Consider the following 20,313-nt stretch of genomic DNA (forward strand, 5'->3'; position numbering starts at 1 on the left):
AAACCAAAACAACGACAACAACCAACAAACAAAAAAACCTGAAAAGTTCACATTCAGAAACTAAATTATGTTTGCCATTATTTAATCAGTTCTAGATAAAGTAAAGGAGTTATTACTTCAACAATTTCACTGGTTTCATAATGACATCTAGTGGATTAAAAGTGCAATAGACATTGTTGTAGGGCTATGTGGGCAAAAGTTCACAGGCCCAAATTAGTAAGTCACCCAACATCCTTTAGCAAATCATCTTTTTTTCAAGAAAAAAATGAAAAGGTACACAAACTTTTAAACTTTCACAATACCTAAGGCTGTCTATAACCTGATTTCCCATCTCACATCATCTCTCTGTTATTTTCCTTTATAAACTACCAACTAGAAAGGCTTCATCGCTTATTCTAGAACATACGAAGAACATTACAGATACTCCACTTTTCACTGTTCCTGTCTCAAAAAGTATCTTGAACTTATCAATTCAGTTCAGCATACCAACTCAAGATAAACATTCAATCCTGTCTCTTACATGAATTCTGCCTATACTAACTCCTTAGAATTTTAAAATTTGGAATTCCCATAATACAATGTTTTTGGTCAAATACATCAAATATATCTATGTTTTCTACTTAACTAGATTTGGGGTATAAGAGACTACAATGTATCTCCCTTGAAAGTTAAGCCCATAGAGGGTTCTATTTACATATTATTAGTACCCCTACAATGCATAACAGATATGTTTACTTACATGCTGACCAATGTGTTCTAGCCATGCACTGTGTGTGCTCTACAGAAAAAATCCTTATTACAATGAGATTTATAATTATAATCCTTAGGTAAAGACTAGGTATGTCCTTCACTGTTCTCTTATAATATAACCAGTGTCTAGTTTAATAAAGTCTTCTCTCTCTCTTTTTTTTTCTTCTTCTCTTCTTTCATCTTTATTAAGGCAGAGTTTACGTGGCCCAGTATGGCCTCAAACTTTCTATGTTTCTGACCTGATTACTGAAGCCTAAGATTATAAGAATATGTTACCATTCTGGCTCCTATTTATAAATGTAAAAAAGAAAATTAACATAATTATTAAAATATTACTACAAATTACATAATGATCCCAAACCACCCCCCAAAAAAAAGTTTGGAGTAAAAGAAAATTGAGAACAAGATTTGAAGATAGGGCATCTCTTCTAAAGCTCTCTCTGCTTATACTACAGCCCAACTCAGTAATGACTGTGGAGAATGAGGAACTCCTAAGTAAATGTGTATTGCTGACACAGACACAGCCATGTCAAAGATCCAAAGTTTTATTGCTGTGAAGGGACACCATGGCCACAATAACTCTTATAAAGGAAAACATTTAGCTAGGCCTAACTTACAGTTTAGAGATCTAGTTAATTATCATCATGGCAGTAAGCATGTAGACATGCAGGCAGATGTGGTCTAGAGAGATAGCTGAGAGTCCTACATCTGGATTAGCAGGCATCAGGAAGAGACTACCACACTGGGCATAGCTTGAGCATTTGACACCTCAAAGCCTGCCCCCAATGACCACTTCCTCCAATAAGCTCACACCTCCTAATAGTGCCACTTCTTATGGGCCTATGGGGACCCTTTTCTTTCAAACTACCACAGACCCCAATGCCTTGGAAGTGGTGAAGACTTCCCAGGGTGAGTCAAAGGGGGTGGCAAATCCTTTCTCTGGTTCATGTGCGGATGTTGATAATGTGTGCAGAAAATGTTTAACAGAGCTTATTTTTCCTCTCCCATAGATATGTATGGGCCAAAGACTGTTTTACAGAGCTGGCTGCTGAGATTAGCTAAACATTCCTCCTTGATCCAGCTGTATGCCGTAAGCCCTGCTTCCTTCATCCAGCTGTATGCAATAACCTGCCTCACTGTTCAACTGCATATAACAAACACGCTGAGCTTCTGAGATGCTGCAGCTTCTCCATCCGAGAGCCCAGTCCATCTGATCCCAGCATTTCTGTACATGTGTCCCAATGCACCTGTCTTGCTGCCCCAGTTAGGTCAGTCCCTGAAGCTATGCCAGGACTTGGAAAAGTACATTAACTTAGTAGGTAAAACAGCTTTTATTTTCACGTGGTCATCATTTTCCACATTTCTTTTTCTTTTCTTCTCACTATGCCTAAATATGTGTTTTCAAATAAAATGGAAAACAATTCTTACAGCAAAGGTAAGCCACACACAGACAAAGCTCGGGTGACCGGAGGGAACTGAACGGATGGGAGGAGGCTGCTACTCACAGTGCTTTAATTTTTAAGTACCAGACATATTTTTAAAGATTCCTAGTGTTTTCCATGGATTCTGACTATATCAAGAATTTACTATATTATTACCTGACATATAGTACAAATAAATATTTTGATAATTAGTTTAAAGGATAAAAGTAAGAGAAATAAAAATAATAAATGAAATACTCTTTAACTGTACGTGGTCCCTTAGCATCAAAGGTTAAGATCATTTCTGTCTGTAGCTACAAACCGACAATAACATATAAAGGACATAATTTCAATATAATTGGGAAATTCAATGCTCTTTGATTTAAGACTCTAATAAATTCTGAGTTCTTGGCTTTTGATACTTTTCTTTAGAGAGTTCTACAATGTCTTGTTAAAAACAAATGAATATAAGAAGGTTTAGTGGTTCATGCGTATAACCCCAGCACTCAGGGGACAGAAAGAAGAGGACTGTGGGTCTCAGGTCAGCCTGTGCTACACAGCAAGACATTATCAACCAACCAGCCAATGAATCCACAAATAAACAACTTTAAAAAAGTAAACACTATCATACTAGCCCCTACTTTACTTTTAGTAGAAAAAAAAGTGGCAATAAAACAATGAAGTTGGGGCTGGGAAGACAGCTCAGCTGGTAAAGAACTTGCTGTGCAACTATGAAAAAACAGAATTCAGATCGTCAGAAGCCAGGTAAAAATTCAAATCCCAGCAGCACATGGGAGTCAGCCATAAGGGAGCGGGCCCCAGGTTCAGTGAGACACCCTGCCTCGACATGTACAGTGGAGAGTGGCCGAGAAAGACAATTGATGTTAACCTCAAGCCTATACATGCATGCACGTGTGCACACACACCCGTACACATACACCACACATACAAGAAGAAGGCGAAATCAATATATTAGCTCCTAATCTCTACATTACAGCCTAACTATATCGTATCTTTAGGTTAGAGGACTGAGGAGAAACATCACAAACAGGAAATAAAATGTACCTGTACTTACAGCTTGAGCTTGCTGTTGGAACAGCTGATTCTGATTCTCTCCCTCTTCTGTTGCATCCCCACACACCTCGGAAATGGGTATAAAACTTCCAATAGCAGCGTTCAAATTGCTAGGGAAAACACTTGTCCTTTTAGGAGTCAAATGCGCCAAATCTGAGCAGTTCATGGCTATAGAGCATTCCTTCTCTGCCTACACAGAGGAAAAAGGGTGGATAATGAGCCTCTGTTCCATTCTAGTACAAATAATGCCTCCTAGGAGCCACAGGAGTTTCAGCTGGAACAAGAGTAGGAAAGGAGGCCAGAGCTGACAGAGGAACTAACATTTACCAGGAACCTACCATGTGTTGTTAATTTAAGTAGACTATCTCACCTAATTCTTATACAATCCTAGAAGCTTAAGTATCAAATCTTAGTGTGCTAGCTAATTGTGGCTGCCAACTTAACTACTTCTGGGACCAACTAAAACCCAAGCAGCTGGGCACACCTGTGAAGGATTTCCTTGATTGGATGGATGAGCTGAGGTGGGCAGACCCACACCAAATCTAGGCTACCCTGTGGTGGCAGCCCACAAAAAGACATGGAAGAAGGGAGCTTTGGGGTTTTGCCTGCTTGCTCTCATTCTCCTTGTTCACCCATGTTTATCTCAAGTTTATCTATCCTGTGGCTGATGCATTCCTTCAATAGTATTAGAAGCTACTCCTTTGGGATTCCAGCACAGACCAAAGAGCAGCAGTTCTCTAGGGATCCTATGGGACCCTAGCACCAGATTGGGACTGCTGAGACATCTAGGCCCATGGACTGAATTGACTACATGATTGCTGGCCCTTCCATCAGAGACAGACACCGTTGGACTACTGGGACCACTGCCTGTAAGCCATGCTAATAAATTCCCTATCTGGGGACTGGAGAGATAGCTCAGAGGTTGAGAACACTGGCTGTTCTTCAAAAGGTCCTGAGTTCAGTTCCCAGCAACCACATGGTGGCTCACAACCATCTATGATGAGATCTGGTGCCCTCTTCTGGCATGCAGGCACACACTATACATAATAATAAATAAATCTTTAAAATAAATAAATAAATAAATAATAAATTCCCCATCTGTTCTGTCCCTTTATAGAGCTCTAATACACACATATTCTGTATATAACACATATCATATAGAGATACATGTATATATATGTATATATGATCTTTTTTGAGACAGATTCTCATTCTGTATCCCAGGCCTGGAACCCATGGCAATCTTCCTGCCTCAGCCTCCCAAGTACTGAGATTATAGGTATGAGCCACCATACTCAGCAGTTGTCTACTTTATAGATAAGGAAACTATTATGCAATCAGAAATGTTAAGAAACTAACCCAAGGTGGCAAAGATGGAATTCAAACTTAAATTTGCACCCAAAATTGTGACTTTTTAAAAAAGTATTTAGTGAAAGGGTAAAAAGTGAGTCAGAACAGCACAGGAATAAAAACAGTTTCTCTACATGAAAACTGACAGTGCTCAGTAGAAAACTCGATTTTTACAACAAATAACCAAAAGACACACTTGCTTTCCACTCAAGCTACCCCATTTCAGAACTTACTGCTTTGTAGGACTTCTGAAGCTGTTGTTTTTTCCTCAGCTTAACCTGTTGATTTACCCGGTGTTTGACTTGTCTCTGAAAATGTTTCAGAGATTCTTGCTTTCTTCGCTGTTGTTCCTTTATTTCCTCTTGAATTATGTATGCCAACGTCTTTAAAGAGAAAGGGCAGAAAGTGGACTTAAATATCGCTGAGGTTGCCCGCAAGAATGCCATGAATGCAGGAAAGTTAGTACATCATTGTGAAGAACAAAAACTCAGTTCTATAATCAGGTCTCCAGAAGAGCAAGGAAAATCAGTTTAAAACCACTGATCTAACTGTAGCTAGTGAGTCCAAAGAACTCAGGGCACATCAGACCCTTTAAAAAAAATGGGATTTGTGAATATTCATATCAAAGCTTAATAATGTCTTATTAAACTAAAACTAAAGAACTGATTTTGGCCCATTTGTGTTTATGGTTTCTTATGTAAGTAAACAGCAGATATGCCATATCGCTCGCCAGTCACTAGACATGTTCCAATGTACAGTGTCTTCATACTTAAAATTAGCCACCCCCTTCTTGGGTGGAATGGGGCATGTCACTATGATAGCCCAACTAGTCTACAGCCCACCACATAGTTGAAAGCTGACCTTAAACTCCTGTCTCTATCTCCCAAGCACCTTTCACTTCTTAGTCTTCAAGACTATCTAGTATCCCAACACTTTATTTTAATATGAATAAAATATAGTGCTTATTATCTCTCCTACTAGATTTTGAATTCTGAGGGCAGGAAATGTTTAACATTCCTTTCTTTGGATAATTTACATATGATTAAAGTAATGCATAAATTATATAGAAATCAGTCTTTAAAAATGATATATCTTAACCTAAATAAATTAAGTCTCTTGGTATTGATGCTATTGTGTAGTCTTTTCCTACACTGAATTTCATCTATATTTGTATAAACAACAGAATGAGGCAGAAGTTGGGTCTATGACTTCCCCAACAAGGTCATTAAGCAACTTCTACTAGAGTTCTGGAATGTTCACCATGGGGAAAGCCAGTACCACCAAAGAATTCTGACTACCCTGGAGGGACACACACCTAGCCATATGGTATGGAAAGCTATCCAGCCAGCCTCCAGGTATTCTAGCCATCCTCGCCCAAATGTGATACATGAAAAAAACATTCTTGGACGTTACAGCCTACAAAGACCAAGAGCTTTAATAGCCAGACCCATCAAACTGTCCCAAACATATCCATTACTTAAGCCACTCAGCTGAGGCCCGGAACTCTGAAGCAGGTAAGACATGCCAAGTTATACTATGCAAACTCCAGACACACAGTACTACCTGCTTTAAGCCACTATGTTCTGATATAGTTTGTGTTGGCATAATGTTCTTGTAGACTGTGTACAGTTTACTCTTGTTCATTCAAGTGCTGATTTCTCTACCCCACTATCTGGTTTTAATCCAGGCATTGCATTGTGATGTTTATTCTAAGTATCTCCTGTCTCAGGTTTGTGTAAACATGCCACCATTTGTTCTCCGTATTGCCAATAAAAGCCAACTAGCCAATGCTGAGCAAATACAGAGAATAGGGTGGGACATCCTGGTCCAGTGAGGGGAGGAGAAAGAGCAGGAAGGACAGGATGGAGCCATGAAGAGAGGACTGGAAGACACTAGAAGAAATTGACTAGACCTAGGAGATGAGTAAAAAGCAAACAGAATGTGGGAAATCTGAATGAGAGGAAGCTGTACTAGCTTGGAGGTTTAGAATGGAGCAACTATTGCTCACTATTGTGCTCTATGCTAATTATATATCCTAGTCTCTCTGTGTGGTTATTTGGGTATAAAGCTGGTCAAGGAGCTAACTGATTTATTATTAAACTAATAAATCAATATTAAATATTAGTAACAATTCAACAGGTTTGTTATGTAACAAAAGGTAACAAGGGAGGTATTAACATGCAAGAGACATCATATATAAAACCATGGTGACTCTTCATAATAATTTAGTTACCAAAGAGAAATTAATTTCTGAAGCTATGAGGCTTTTTTAAACCTTGAAATATTGCGTTCTTTAGAATAGACATGCCCTTAGAGAAGACAAGCTTTAGAAGTAACTATTTACCATATCGCTGATCAATGAGGGTGGATTCCCAGACTAAATATGCTTTAGCAATAGAGTCCTACCAGATGCTTGATCAAACTCCCTTTCACTGGAACTGACTATACAATTATTTAAAAGGAGGAAAGGAGATACTGAGAACTTAAAATTAAACTATTTTAAACAACAAAAAGGGTGCTATGGTAACAAAATTTGAGCAGTTTCATAGACCTGACATTATGAAGGTGTCTTACTAATTAAGAAGATGTACTGGGGCAGTGAGATCGCTCAGCAGGTGAAGGCTCCGAGGAGCTGATCCACACCAAGACCCACTTGGTGGTCTTACCACCAAGACCAAGGTGGGAAGAGAAAGCCAATCACGTCGAGCCTTCTGATCTCTGTGCCACTGGCATGCGCAAATAGATGGAATTAAAGTTTTAAAAGTATACTGACTTCAGTAATAAAAGGACTTTGCTCCGATTCTTATTTACTGATTCCCATTTCCCCTACGTTTTCCAGCGCTCTCCCCTCCTCCATTCCTATTGCTACAGAAATTTTGATGGTACACTGCATGTCTGAATTGTTTCAATTTATTCTAATTTGTTCCCCTAAACCTAATCTCTCCCTAACCCTTAAAACTTTGAGGCAATCAATCTAATCAAAACAGCTTGGTCATGGAACTTATCTATAAATATTAACTAATGACTAAAGTAAATACTTTCCTCAAGACTTTCTATAGTTTTCCACTCCTTCATTAACAAATCTTGTCGGCCACCATTTTTCTACTAAGCCTTCCTTCCCCTCCAATCAATCTAACCTACCCTTCTAATCGCCACTTACTTCATATCATCCTTAATCCCTTTAACTGGACAGTCATCTCTTCTCTGCCTATACAGATTCTCTTAAACTTTCCTGGGTTCATACCAACCCAGGCATTTTTCCTCTTTGATTGATATATTCTTAGCACTTAATCACATGCAGGCCAACTCTTAAATTCCTTACTGAAAGGAAGATAAGCATAAAACATAAAGCTATGAATACACAGCTATATACACTATGGACATAAATAAATTTAATTGACTATATTGAATTATTATTAACATTTATAATTGGGGTTGATGTTTTGAGGCTCTTTGTTTTGTTTTATTTGAGATATGGTGTTACTATGTCTGACCTGGAACTCCCTATGTAGACCAAGCTGCCCTCAAATTCAGAAACCCACCTGCCACTGCCAAGTGCTAGAATAAGAGATGTGTGCCACCATGTCTACCCATTTGTAATTTTCTAATATTAATTTTATCCTATGGGGGGGGTGTTTTGCCTGTATGTGTGTCTGTGCACCACATGCTTAAAGTGTCTTCAGGGACCAGAAGCTTTAGATTCTCTGGAATTAGAGTTTAAAAAATAGTTGTTAGCTGCCATACGTATAATGGGAATTCTGGAAGAGCAGCCAGTTTTCTTAACTGCTAAGCCCAATAGTTTTAAAATTTAGTGTGTGTGTGTGTGTGTGTGTGTGTGTGTGTGTGTGTGTGTGTGTGTGTGTAAGAACAGACATATGAATGCCATGATATGCTCTCGTGTGTGGAGATCAGGAGTTTTCAGGAGTTGGCTCTCTCCCTCTACCTGGTTTTAAGGCAGGGGCTCTCTTATTTCTGCTGCTTCACTCCGGGCTAGCAGGCCCAGAGGCTTCTGGCAGATTCTCCTGGCTTTGCCTCCCATTTCAATACAGGATTATGGGGATACCACCACCCCATCCAGCTTGTACCTGGAACCCGGGACTAGAACATCAGTTCATCAGACTTGCACAAGTATTTTTACCTGCTAAGCTATTTCCCAGACCCTCACGTCATGTTTAAATGTCTTGTTTCTCCTCTAAAATCAACAATACTAAGACTATATTTTTCACCCATGTGCTAGTACCTTGTGTATACTAAGAAAACTTCACATTTCCTACATTCCATAAATACGGTGTGTGTGTGTGTGTGTATGTGTGTGTATATATATATATATATATATATATATATATATATATATATATTATAAAAACAAAGGGTATGAAACATGACTTGTGCCCTATGCACATAAAATTTGATCAAAGAGCAAAGGAACAGTTTGATGAAGCACCAAACAAAAACTTGCAAAACCACTCTCATGTTTTTTTTGGGGGGGGGGGGTTGTGGGTTTTGTTTGTTTGCTTCTGTTTTTGTTTTCTTTTGATTTTTTTGAGACGGGGTTTCTCTGTGGAGCCTTGGCTGTCTTGGACTCACTTTGTAGACCAGACTGGTCTGGAACTCATAGAGATCCACCTGCCTCTGCCTCCCCGAGTCCTGGGATTACAGGTGTGCACTGCACTTTCAGATTTTAGTATGAGAACCACTCAAACACTTACATGCGTAAACTTTCAAAAGGGCATCGTCCCTTTATCTGGGATGCTTCTACCTATCTGCACTCACTGCATTTCCATTCCTCTCACAGCCAACAAAGCCCATATTTCCTCATTCACGCAACAACGATGTGCTGTAAGACCTACTTTATCCCAAAACAGGAATGAACAAGAAGCTCCCCGTCCGTCCTTGTGGAATTTACAACTCTCTCAGAGTTTCTGTCAGCATTAAACTCTTCTTTTTTCTTATTGCATTTTGGTCTGAATCTTCATTTAAAAACTTAGAAACTTTGAGCAACGGATTAACATTTAAAGGGTAACCAACTGTCATTTTTCTTATGTTACAGAGTGTCTCGAAGATGTACACAGTACCTATGTCTTACATGGCAAACAATGATGTTTGTGAAGAAAACTAGTCTACTTGCTGGTATACCGGGAGTAAATATTTGATTATGTCAATAAAGATGAGGCAAGTTTTGGAAAATATGTCATTATTGTATAATTCTAACTCAAGAATATAATCCGTAACAGAATAGAAACAGCATCCTCCAGCTGTTCATTTTTAAGTACCAAAAAGTAGAGAAGGCTAAATAATAAAGGCAGGCAGGGATCACAGTATCTGGGTCAACTGACACTCACATGAGCTGGAATTTCCGAGCAATTTGATGAGGCAGGTTCCACCCAAGCCCCAACTGGTATTATGGCCTGGTTCCGCTCTGCCAGCACTGCCAAAATGTCCTTGCTCTTCGTGGGGTTTAAAGCCAGGGGCAATTTTGTGGGATTCCGAGGCTTCTTGAGGGGCGCCATTCGTCGTGGGATTGACTTCTGGTTAGGAGAGAAGAAAGAAGGGGCTAAGAAATAAAGCAGGGGGTAAATAGTTTAAAAATTACTTTCTGGAAGGAAAGGAGATGAGGGGACATTGAAACAAAGATTATCTTGGGAGAAGAAAAACTGCTCAGAGGTGAGTACAGGCGGGCGCTAGCGACAGGACTTGGGTTTAACATATGACCCACTATAGCGAGAAGCCTGGTCCCGCCAGAGCTGAGGCGGGGGTGGAAGGGTGTCTGAGGCCCCGGCAGGAGGCAAAGGGTCTTCTGATGCTAGGGCTCGCGGGGGAGGGGAGAGGGTGTTCAGGGAGGGGGGGCTGGGGGGGGGGTTCGTCTGAAGCTCGAGCATGGGGGATGCGGGCTGAAGCCCAGGCATGAGGGTTGGGGGCGTCTGAAGCTCGGGCAGTTGGGCAGGGGACCTGTGAAGCCTGGAGCCAGCCGCGACCCGGACCTTCTCACACTCAAACTCCGCGGGCTGCTAAGCAAAGCGAAGGCAGCAAACTGCCACACCGCATCGGACGTCTGCCCTGCCTCTTCCGGGTTCGCGTCATCTTTCCTAGGCTGAGAAGGCGGGGATCCGGGCTCTGGCGGTTCCGTCACTTCCGCTTCCTGCCCTTTGTTTGGGAGAAACCGAAGCTGAGCTTACTCTCTGCCACACTGGACGCTGGCGCTGTAGTTGCCTACAATCTCATGTGTAGCGTGTTGAGCAGTCGAGCGACGGTTCACAGTTGAGGAAAGCAAGGGAAAAGGCACAGCAGTTCTCAACTTGAGGGTCGTTGCCCTTCAGATATCATGCAATCAGATATTTACAACTCATGACAATAGCAAAATCACAGTTAGGAAGTAACAACATGAGAAACTGTATTGAGGTGATGTAGCATTAGGAAGATTGAGAACCACTGGGCTAGAACATTCTGCTAGGGTATCCTGGGGATACAGACCAAGCCAACAATCAACCAGACTGCTTCTTTCTTTATCATGAAGTTTACAACGCTATTTCATGATTACCTTCAGTCTTATGGGCAGTCTTATGTGTGACACAGTCATTTGTTCAAAGCGTGTGTGTGTGTGTGTGTGTGTGTGTGTGTGTGTGTGTGTGTGTGTGTGTGTGTGTGTTGAATCTAGTGCCTCTGGCCTGCTAAGCAAGTGGTGCAGGAAAATGAAATCCCTAGCCCTGTTATTATTTTTGCTTTAAGTTAGGGGCTCACTAAAGTACCTATGCTGGACTCGAACTCACTATGCAACCAGGCCTTTAACTTGCAGTCCTCCTGCCACAGCCTTCCCAGTGACCGGTGTTACAGGCATGCGTCACCAGGATCCATTTCAATATATATTATTACAAGCATTTAATGTATAAGTACATTTTCTAGGTATTCTAGATACTTACTACCAATGAACAAAGATATTTGGTTGGGGAATTTACAGTGAATTGAACTGACATTAGTAGGACATTCCAGAGAAGATTTCACTAAGGCAACTGAAGTTGTTCTTTGTGTTTTGTTATTTCATTTTACTCAGTATTGGAAATTAAACCCATATCCTCATACATGCTAGTCAAAAACGATATCCCCTGCCAACTTTTTTTACTAACTAAAGTACTTTAAAGCAAAGACTATGAGATCATGGAACAAGCCATTGTAATGGGAGGGTTTTAGATAATTAGTTGGATGGTTGATAGATTTTAATGGGATCTAGTTTAGGTTCCTCCTGTCTCAATATCCCAAGGGCTGGAATAACAGACAAAAACTTCCTACTTAGGTATAAGAATATTCCAGGTAAGAGTCAGAGATATGGATCATTGGTTAAGAGTGCTTCCAGCTCTTCCAGAGGGCCAAGGTTCAGAACTCAGCACCCACTTGCTCCCAACCTCCTATTGTTAGCATTCTGCTTCAGTTTGTCTACCTGTGATGTCACTGTTTACATACCACGGGGGCGTGGCCTTGCCCAGGGCCATATAAAAGGACAAACCCTTCTCCTGATCTCTCTCTACTCGCCTTCTCTTTCTACTCTACTTTCTCTCCCTCTCCCTCTCCCTTTCTCTCTCTCTCTATCTGTCTCACTCTCTCTGTCTCTCTGTCTGTCTCTCTCTCTCTCTCTCTCTCTCTCTCTCTCTCTCTCTCTGTCTCTCTCTCTGTCTCTCCCTCTCTCTCTCTCTCACCCCTCTTACTCTTCCTCTCTCTCCCCTCTCTTCCTCTGTTTATATCTCTCTGGGGTATTCCCTTCCCCCTTTTCCTTCTCCCACCCCCCCCCATGTCATTTAAAAAACTCCTCCACAAAAAAATATCTGGTACCTTCTTCTACCTTATATCTTACTGCTTAATTATTAAATATAAAATTGATTCCCCCTCTGAGCCTTGTATCTCTCATTATCTTAATCTTTAATCACAACACCTATAACTCCAGCTCCAGGATCCAGTGTCCTCTTCTGACCTCCAGAAGCACTTAACACACACACACACACACACACACACACACACACAGAGAGAGAGAGAGAGAGAGAGAGAGAGAGAGAGAGAGAGAGAGAGAGACAGACAGACAGACAGACAGACAGGCAGGCAGGCAGACAGACAGAGACAGAGACAGACAGAGACAGAGAGACGGAGAGACAGAGACAGAAAGATACAGAGACAGAGAGAGACTATTTGGGAGAGGTGTTATTAAGTAGCTTCTTGCCATCTCCAAACTTTTACCTCAGGTTCTTTACTTTCCATTAAAGGGTAGCCTAGAGGTTTTCTGGGAACCCACACTCATACATCCAGAGACTTTGCATTGGAGATCGAGATTATTTTCTAGCTTCTTATGAAAGTTTATATTCTACCTGGCTGGGATTGGCTGCTCAGTAAGAAAACTGTTGATTTAGAAAGATGAGTCGTCAGAAGCTTAAAATACCAAGTGTTGCTGGCAACAGAGTATGGAGTCCTGGCTTGAGAGCAGCCCTCAGCAAAGTTAAAAATAATCCTTTTTTCTGCGGCTGGGAATCCCTGATCATGTCTGCACAAAGCCCTAAGTCTCTGTGTTCTTGGCAGCTGTCCACCCCACACAGAACCAATTGTTTGTTGAACACCAGGGAGCAGTTTGCTATTTGGTCACTACTCTCTTCTGTTTGTAACTAACTGAACCATACTTGTAACAATGTAGAAAACTCAGTCACATTAAATCCTCAGAGCCTACACCAAGGAAAAGCTCTATAACAGTAGTAGTCCCTCCTATCCCAATACTGAGGGGGACAAAGTGTTAGGAGCCTAACTCAGGCATCTGAGTCATACCCACTTTGACCTCTTCCCTAAGTTTGAAAGCGTTTTCCCACACCAATGTTCTGGCCAATTTCCTAAAAGCAGACCATCATGCTAGCCATTTTTATTCTTCTTCCTCCCTCACCATCTCCAAAGGTCACCTTTCTAACTAGAGGAAGTAGAATGGTTCTTCTGCTTGCTGGGAAGGCCAGGTTTTTGCAATAGCATTTCAGTGTAAATGACACCACAAATGGTACCAAGTTTTTTCAACAGCATCTGCTTCAATGCTTTTTGAAAAAAATAAAAAAAGGTTCTCTAATTTTATCATGGGCACAGAAGTCTTTTTTTAATCTTTCTTCTTGGTGTATTGTATTTAAAAATGAACGAAGGAGTCTCAGTGTCTCTCTACATTTCCAATCATATAATCTAGGACAGACAAGAAATGCATGGCCCAGGTCCTTGCCCAAGAAAGACTTGTCGCATTTTGGGAGTATTGTGATCCCTTAAACAGTTTACTTCTCAGCCTCTCCCCTCTGATGATGTGAGATGTGGAACCTCGAATAAGATTAGCTTTCAAGGCTATTCCAATGCCATACTTTCCAAATAAAAAGGACCAAAAAATAATGTATTAATAATACAAGTACTATTCTTTTTTTTTTCATTATTTGTAACAGAAAAATTCTTACTTGAGGGAAATGAAGACAACAAGTAGACAGAATAAAAGCCATCTACAAAAATTGGTTTCAAGAATTGCTGCAGCCAGGTGTAATGGCACATGACTTTAATCCCAGCACTTGGGAGACAGAGGCAGGCAGATCTCTATAAGTTTGTAGCCAGCCACCTGTAATTAAGTCATTACTGGCATCTTTATTTCCAGCTCTCTGATTGTAGAAGGCTAAAATTAACCTTTCATAGTTGGTTTAGTAGTTGTAAGAATTGTGGCACTTACTGAAAATGAACAATACACAATAGACTTTCTTTTTTTAAATTTATTCATATTACATCTCAGTTGTTATCCCATCCCTTGTATCCTCCCATTCCTCCCTCCCTCCCATTTTCCCTTTACTCCCTTCCCCTATAACTGTGACTGAGGGGGACCTCCTCCCCCTGTTTATGCTCATAGGGTATCAAGTATCTTCTTGGTAGCCTGCTATCCTTCCTCTGAGTGCTTCTAGGCCTCCCCATCCAGGGGACGTGATCAAATATGGAGCACCAGAGTTCATGTGAAAGTCAGTCCCCATTCTCCACTCAACTATGGAGAATGTCCTGTCCATTGGCTAGATCTGGGTAGGGTTCAAAGTTTACTACACATATTGTCCTTGGCTGGTGCCATAGTTTGAGCAGGACCCCTGGGCCCAGATCTGCCTATCATAATGTTCTACTTGTAAGTTTCTAGGACCCTCTGGATCCTTCTATTTCCCTATTCTCCCTTGCTTCTCTCACCTAGAGTCCCAATAGGAAGTCTTCCCCTCTGTCCTACTTTCCTGGTAAGTGAAGACTTTCATGAGACATGCCGCTTGGGCTAGTGTCCAGATTTAAATGAGTATATACCATTTGAGTCTTTCTGCTTCTGGATTAACTCACTCATTATGATCATTTCTAGTTTAATCCATTTGTCCACAAATTTCGGGAATTCCTTGTTTTTAATAGCTGAGTAGTATTCCATAGTGTAAACGTACCACAGTTTCTTTATCCAATCGTCTACTGAGGGATACTTAGACTGTTTCCATGTTCTGGCTATTATGAATATGGCTGCTATGAACACGGTTGAGCAAATGTTCTTTTTGTGTGCTGGCACATCCTCTGGGTATATTCCAAGGAGTGGAATAGCAGAAAACAAGGAGTTTCCTGAGATAGTGCCAGCTTGATTTTTGACAAAAAAGCCAAATCTATTCAATGGAAAAAGGATAGTATCTTCAACAAATGTTGATGGTCTAACTGGATGTCTACGTGTAAAAAATGCAATTAGACCCACATTTGTCACCATGCACAATAGACCTTCTTTTTAAAGTTTTTTCTGTTGCAGGATATTTGTTCCCATTGTGATCTCTGAGACTGTGAACTGTAAAAACCTGTCTTTTGTTTGGTGTAGTTGAGCCCTAACACACAACTTTAATCCAAGAGCTCTCTGGATTAAAGCTCATTAAAGCTCCACCTAGGTCAAGAGGTGGAGCAAGAAAACAGCTGACAGGGATTGAAGAGTAGGAGGGACTTTAAGTTGAGGGGTATTTAAGACAGTGTGTAGAAGTAGAAGGAACTCTTGAGTTTTCAGCTCTTTAGCTCTTAAACTTCTTCAATTCCTTGGCCTTTGCCTTTTGGGGCTTTGAGCTAGCAAGCCTTTGGCCTGGAGTTTTCTGGCCTTTTCCTCCTGGGCTGTCAGTTGAGCTAATGAGCCTTTTGGGCCTTCTCCATCAGGAGGTGAGCTAAGTAGGAAGGTCAGCTGAGTGCTTCTGCCTCTGAGCTAGCAGGTTTTCACCACAGCATCTAAGTCCTGAGTCTTCATTGATAAAATAGAACATTTGGGGTTTTCGTTTAAAACAACATTTTTTGTTTTCTTTTTTTTTTTTCTCTAGACAGGGTTTTACTGTGTGGCTTTGGCTGTCCTAGAACTCACTCTGTAGATGAGGCTGCCCTCAAACTCCTAGAGATCCATTTACCTCTGCCTCCCAAGTGCTGGTATTAAAGTTGTGCATCAACCACAACCTGGCCAATTTTATTTTTAATATATTTTTACTAGCTTTCCCCCCCCCCAACTCTTCTCAGATCTTCCCAACCTCCCTGCTCACCCAACTTTATGTTCTTTCCCTTTCACTCTCTTTCAAAACACACACACACACACACCAAACATCAAAACAACAACAAAAATAACCCAATCAGGAAAAAAAAAAAAATCACCTCACAGTGTAACAAAAAGCCTACAAAAAAAAAAAAAAAAATCCGAAAACAAAACATGGAGCTTATTTTGTATTGGCCAACTGTTTTTGACCATGGAGCCTGCCCTAGAGCCTGGTTGTTATACCCAGTGAAACTTTCTTGTAGAAAACTAAATTTCCTTTTGTTAGAGGTATCTGTTGCAATTAGATTCTTGATTAGAAGTTGGACCCCGTATCCACATCCTCTCTCAGTGCTGGGGCCCCACCTAGCTTGAACTTATACAGGTCTTATGTGTGCTGTCAGAGTCTCTACAAGTTCCTACGTGCATCAGTCCTAGGACATCTCAAAGACCCTGTTTACTTGGAGTCATCCCTTTTCAGTCTCTTATAATCTTTACATATCCTCTTTCATGTAGATTCCTGAGCTTTGAGGGGAGGCCTTTCGTGAAGGTATCCCATTTTAGATTGAGTGCTTCAGAGTCTCTCACTCTCTGCACATGGTCCAGTAGTGGAGCTCTGTATTAATCACCATCTACTACAAGAAGAAACTTCTCTGATGAAGCACTGCACTATGTGTACAGCAATGTCATTAGGAGTCATTTTATTGCCAACTTCCCTTAATAGAATAATAATATTAGGTTCCCCCCTAGGCCTATAACCTATCTAGTGTCAGGTTCTTGGTCAATTTAGCAGTGTCAGGCATGGGTTCCATCTCATACAATGGGTCTTACATTTGATCAGGAAGTGGTTGAAGCCAGATATTGTGACACCCACCTTTAACCCCAACACTTGGGAGGCAGAAACAAAAGGATCCCTGTGAGTTCATGGAGAGCCTTGTCTGCATAGTGAGCCCCCAAGACAGCCAGGGCTATGTAGTGAGACCCTATCTCAAACAAATAAACAAAAAGCGGTTGGTTACTGCATACCATGTGTGCCACTATTGCACCAGTATAGCTTACAGACAGGTTGCTGTTGTATGCGATATAGGTAATGTGGGTGAAGCTTCTAGTTAGACACCCGCTCAGCTTCTCCATGTTCAATGACGAAATACATGCTGCCTTCAGCAATAGGGTCTTACCATGAAGCTGTGGAGAGCAACCAGTAAGTAGCCTTGGCAAAAACCTGCGATATTTTGGGGTTCTGTGGGATCCCTTTGGCCAATAACTCAAGAAGATGTAACTCATTTCTGGCACTCGAGCTTTTACTTGGTGGCACAAGATGTCTGGTTGGGGGCATTGTCTCACCCATTATTTGGTGACTCCATTTAGTTTCCTTTCATATGTGTATATATGTGTGTGTGTATATATATACCTAATATATATATTAGGTAGCTTCTACAGTAGTAAGTTATCGTATGGTTTTCCCAAAGGCCTTCAGTGTTAAGTATTCCCTCCCCATAGCCCCTTATTTACTCTTTTCCCCCATCCTCATCCCCATGGCTCAACTTGGGATAGCTTTCCATTCTCCTAGCTGCAAAGTTTGATCCAGAGCTGTGCCTTGGACTAAAACTAGGCCAACCACAGTCCTTAGACAGGGTTTGTCTAATGGTGGGAGGGTAGGTTATAATTGTTTATCTGTTTGCTTTCTATCTCCACAATGAGAGTTCTCTCTAGATAAGTGCTGTACTGGCCCACGTGTTAGCCACTAGCAACATGTGACTACCTATATGTAGGCTTATGTTTATGTATGTATCTGTGTGTCTACATGTATGTATGCCGCATGTGTAGGGATGCCTGTGGAAGCCAGAGGAAGGTTTCAGGTTCTCTATAGCTAGAGTTGCAGGAAGGCATAAGCCACTGCATATGAGTGCTGGCAACTGAATTTCAGGTCCTCTGGAAGAGCAGTCTGGGCTGGCTCTTAAACACTGAACCTTCTCTTCATCTTCAGCTATCTAAATTTAAATTAAATATCAGCCGGGCATGGTGGCGCACGCCTTTAGTCCCAGCACTTAGGAGGCAGAGGCAGGCGGAGTTCGAGGCCAGCCTGGTCTACAAAAGCGAATCTAGGACAGCCAAGGCTAACACAGAGAGACCCTGTCTCAAAAAGCAAAGCAAAACAAAACAAAATAATAATAATAATAAAATAAATAAATTTAAATTAAATATAAATTAATTAAAATTAAGGCCCATTGTGATGATGCATATCTATAATTCTAGCATTCAGAAAGCTGAAACAGGAAAAGCACCTTAAGTTTGTAACCAGCCTAAGTGATAAAGTGAGTTCAAAGCCAGCCTGAGCTATAAAAAAAAGTAAAGTAATTAAGTCAAATTTATCATTTGTTTTCTCAGCCCTATTAAACACATAGCACTAACCTCTACCATACTTGACACTATTGGTATAGAACCTTCCCACTGTTTGAGGAAGTTATTATGAATTGTGTTGATATTGTGCGGCATCTAGCAGCCACGGTCTCATCAAAACAGTCTAAAAGTTTGAGAGGCAAAGCTGACACCAATAGCAAATGATTGTCATGATGACACTTGAGCATCTTACTTTCTGCTTCCACACTAATTTTGTTATTAACACAAGAAATGCCCCCCTACCCACACACAGTTTGTCCCTGCTAATAGTTCAATGTGAACTTTTATTACTGATGACCAAAGGATGGTTTTTGTTGTTGTTTGAGACAGGGTCTCATTATATAGCTCTTAGTGTTCTTGAACTCACTATGTAGATGCTGGCCTGGAACTCAGAGTTCTTCCTGTTTCTGTCTCCCAGTGCTGGGATTAAAGGTGTGACCACTAGCCCAGCCAAGCAAAGGTTCTTGACAAGTCACATTCCTTAGCTTCCAGATAGCCCAGCCTGACTGTGGCCAAGATCTGTAAGATAAGCAAAACCAAATCTTTCAAGCATTGCCACAAAGAGTGAAAATTTGGGACAGTCTTTGAAGCCACCTCCCCCACCAGCTTAGTGGAGATTTACTAAGAAACTTTATTTTTCTCTACTTTTATCACATATAACAAATCCCTTAGTGTCCCAAGCCCCACCATTTGGGGCTTTTACTCATCCTACCTCAGAGTCCTCCTTTTTTCATCTTTTTGTTTTAAGATTTTTTTAAAAAGTGTGTGTGTGTGTGTATGTGTGTGTGTGTGTGTGTGTGTGTGTGTGTGTAAAAGAAGGTGCTGGAGTTATAGGAAGTTATGTGCTGCCCAGTGTGAGTGCCCAGGTCCTCTGGGATCACAGGAAGTATCTTAACTGCTGAACCATCTCTGCAGCTCCTGAAAGCCCTCTCCATTTCTGCTCACTGCTTGCTGTGGGGCCTGGCTGTGGGCAGTTAGTAGAATGCTTGCCTAGCATCCATGAAGTCCTAGCTTTGATCCCCAGCAACTCACACAACCGGCAGACAGCCAGGAGCCTCGCTTTCAGAAGGTGGAGGCAGGACCTGGAAGTTCAAGATTTTTCTCATCTACATAGTAAGTTTGAGGACAAACTTACTAAAGGAGATGTTTGGTTTTTTTTTAAATACTTAAAAAATAATTTGTAAACAGCAATTCAAATGTGCTATCAAAACAAAACAAAACTAAAACTAAAAACAAAACGAAGCAAAAAAAACCCACAAATGTACTACCAATAATCTAATACTCACTGAGGGTTTAGGTGCAGCTTCCCCAATTTAAGCTTCTAGACAGGGGATAGTGCCAACTATCACTATTTTTGCTTTTTGGTGCTGGGACTGATTCCAGGGCCTTGTGCACACCAAGCACATGCTCTACCACTGAGCTCCAGCCCCAGGCCAGCTGCTCCTTTTGAATATGCTGCTCCCCTTCCCATAGTCCACCATTCTTAACGTTTAGGACATAGAGTTCTCCTCACACAGTAGGCAGTTATTGGATGCTGGCCATCTGCTTTTCATTTCTGTGCCTCCCTCTTTGGGAGGCGGGTGAGAAGGGGGATGAGAACGAATGCTCGCCTGGGATGGCGCTGGTGGGTGGACACCATCAGAGGACCCGTAGGGAACAATGGTGCTTTTGAGGAGTGGGCATCATCTGTGGCTTCCTGTGATTTCCTGGCCTGTTTATAGCCAACACTGAAGCCTTACAAGCACCGAGCTCCAAAGATGTTCTCAGAATGTCCTCACAGCG

At 41.3% G+C, this 20,313-nt stretch overlaps 1 protein-coding gene across 4 annotated transcripts in view; it reads right to left on the minus strand.

The window, feature by feature from the left end:
* CCDC15 (coiled-coil domain containing 15) overlaps positions 1-10,716 on the minus strand; it is an 80,520-nt gene extending 69,804 nt beyond the window's left edge. For 3 of the 4 annotated variants that reach the window (XR_014779337.1, XM_084782034.1, XM_084782032.1), the window contains exons 1-4: positions 10,545-10,666; positions 9,938-10,123; positions 4,829-4,978; positions 3,247-3,435 (exon numbers count right to left, since the gene is read on the minus strand). Coding sequence is in view for 3 of the 4 variants with exons in the window: in XM_084782034.1 (XP_084638160.1) it covers positions 3,247-3,435; positions 4,829-4,978; positions 9,938-10,105 (507 nt within the window). In the remaining variant the exon portion in view is untranslated. Of the gene's footprint in view, positions 1-3,246; positions 3,436-4,828; positions 4,979-9,937; positions 10,124-10,544 lie in introns of all 4 variants that reach the window. The other variant, XM_084782033.1, reaches the window with a different exon arrangement.
* Positions 10,717-20,313: the final 9,597 nt, after the last annotated feature.

The sequence above is a fragment of the Acomys minous genome (assembly GCF_964271855.1).
Source record: "Acomys minous genome assembly, chromosome: 5".
In the NCBI taxonomy this organism is placed as follows: domain Eukaryota; kingdom Metazoa; phylum Chordata; class Mammalia; order Rodentia; family Muridae; genus Acomys; species Acomys minous.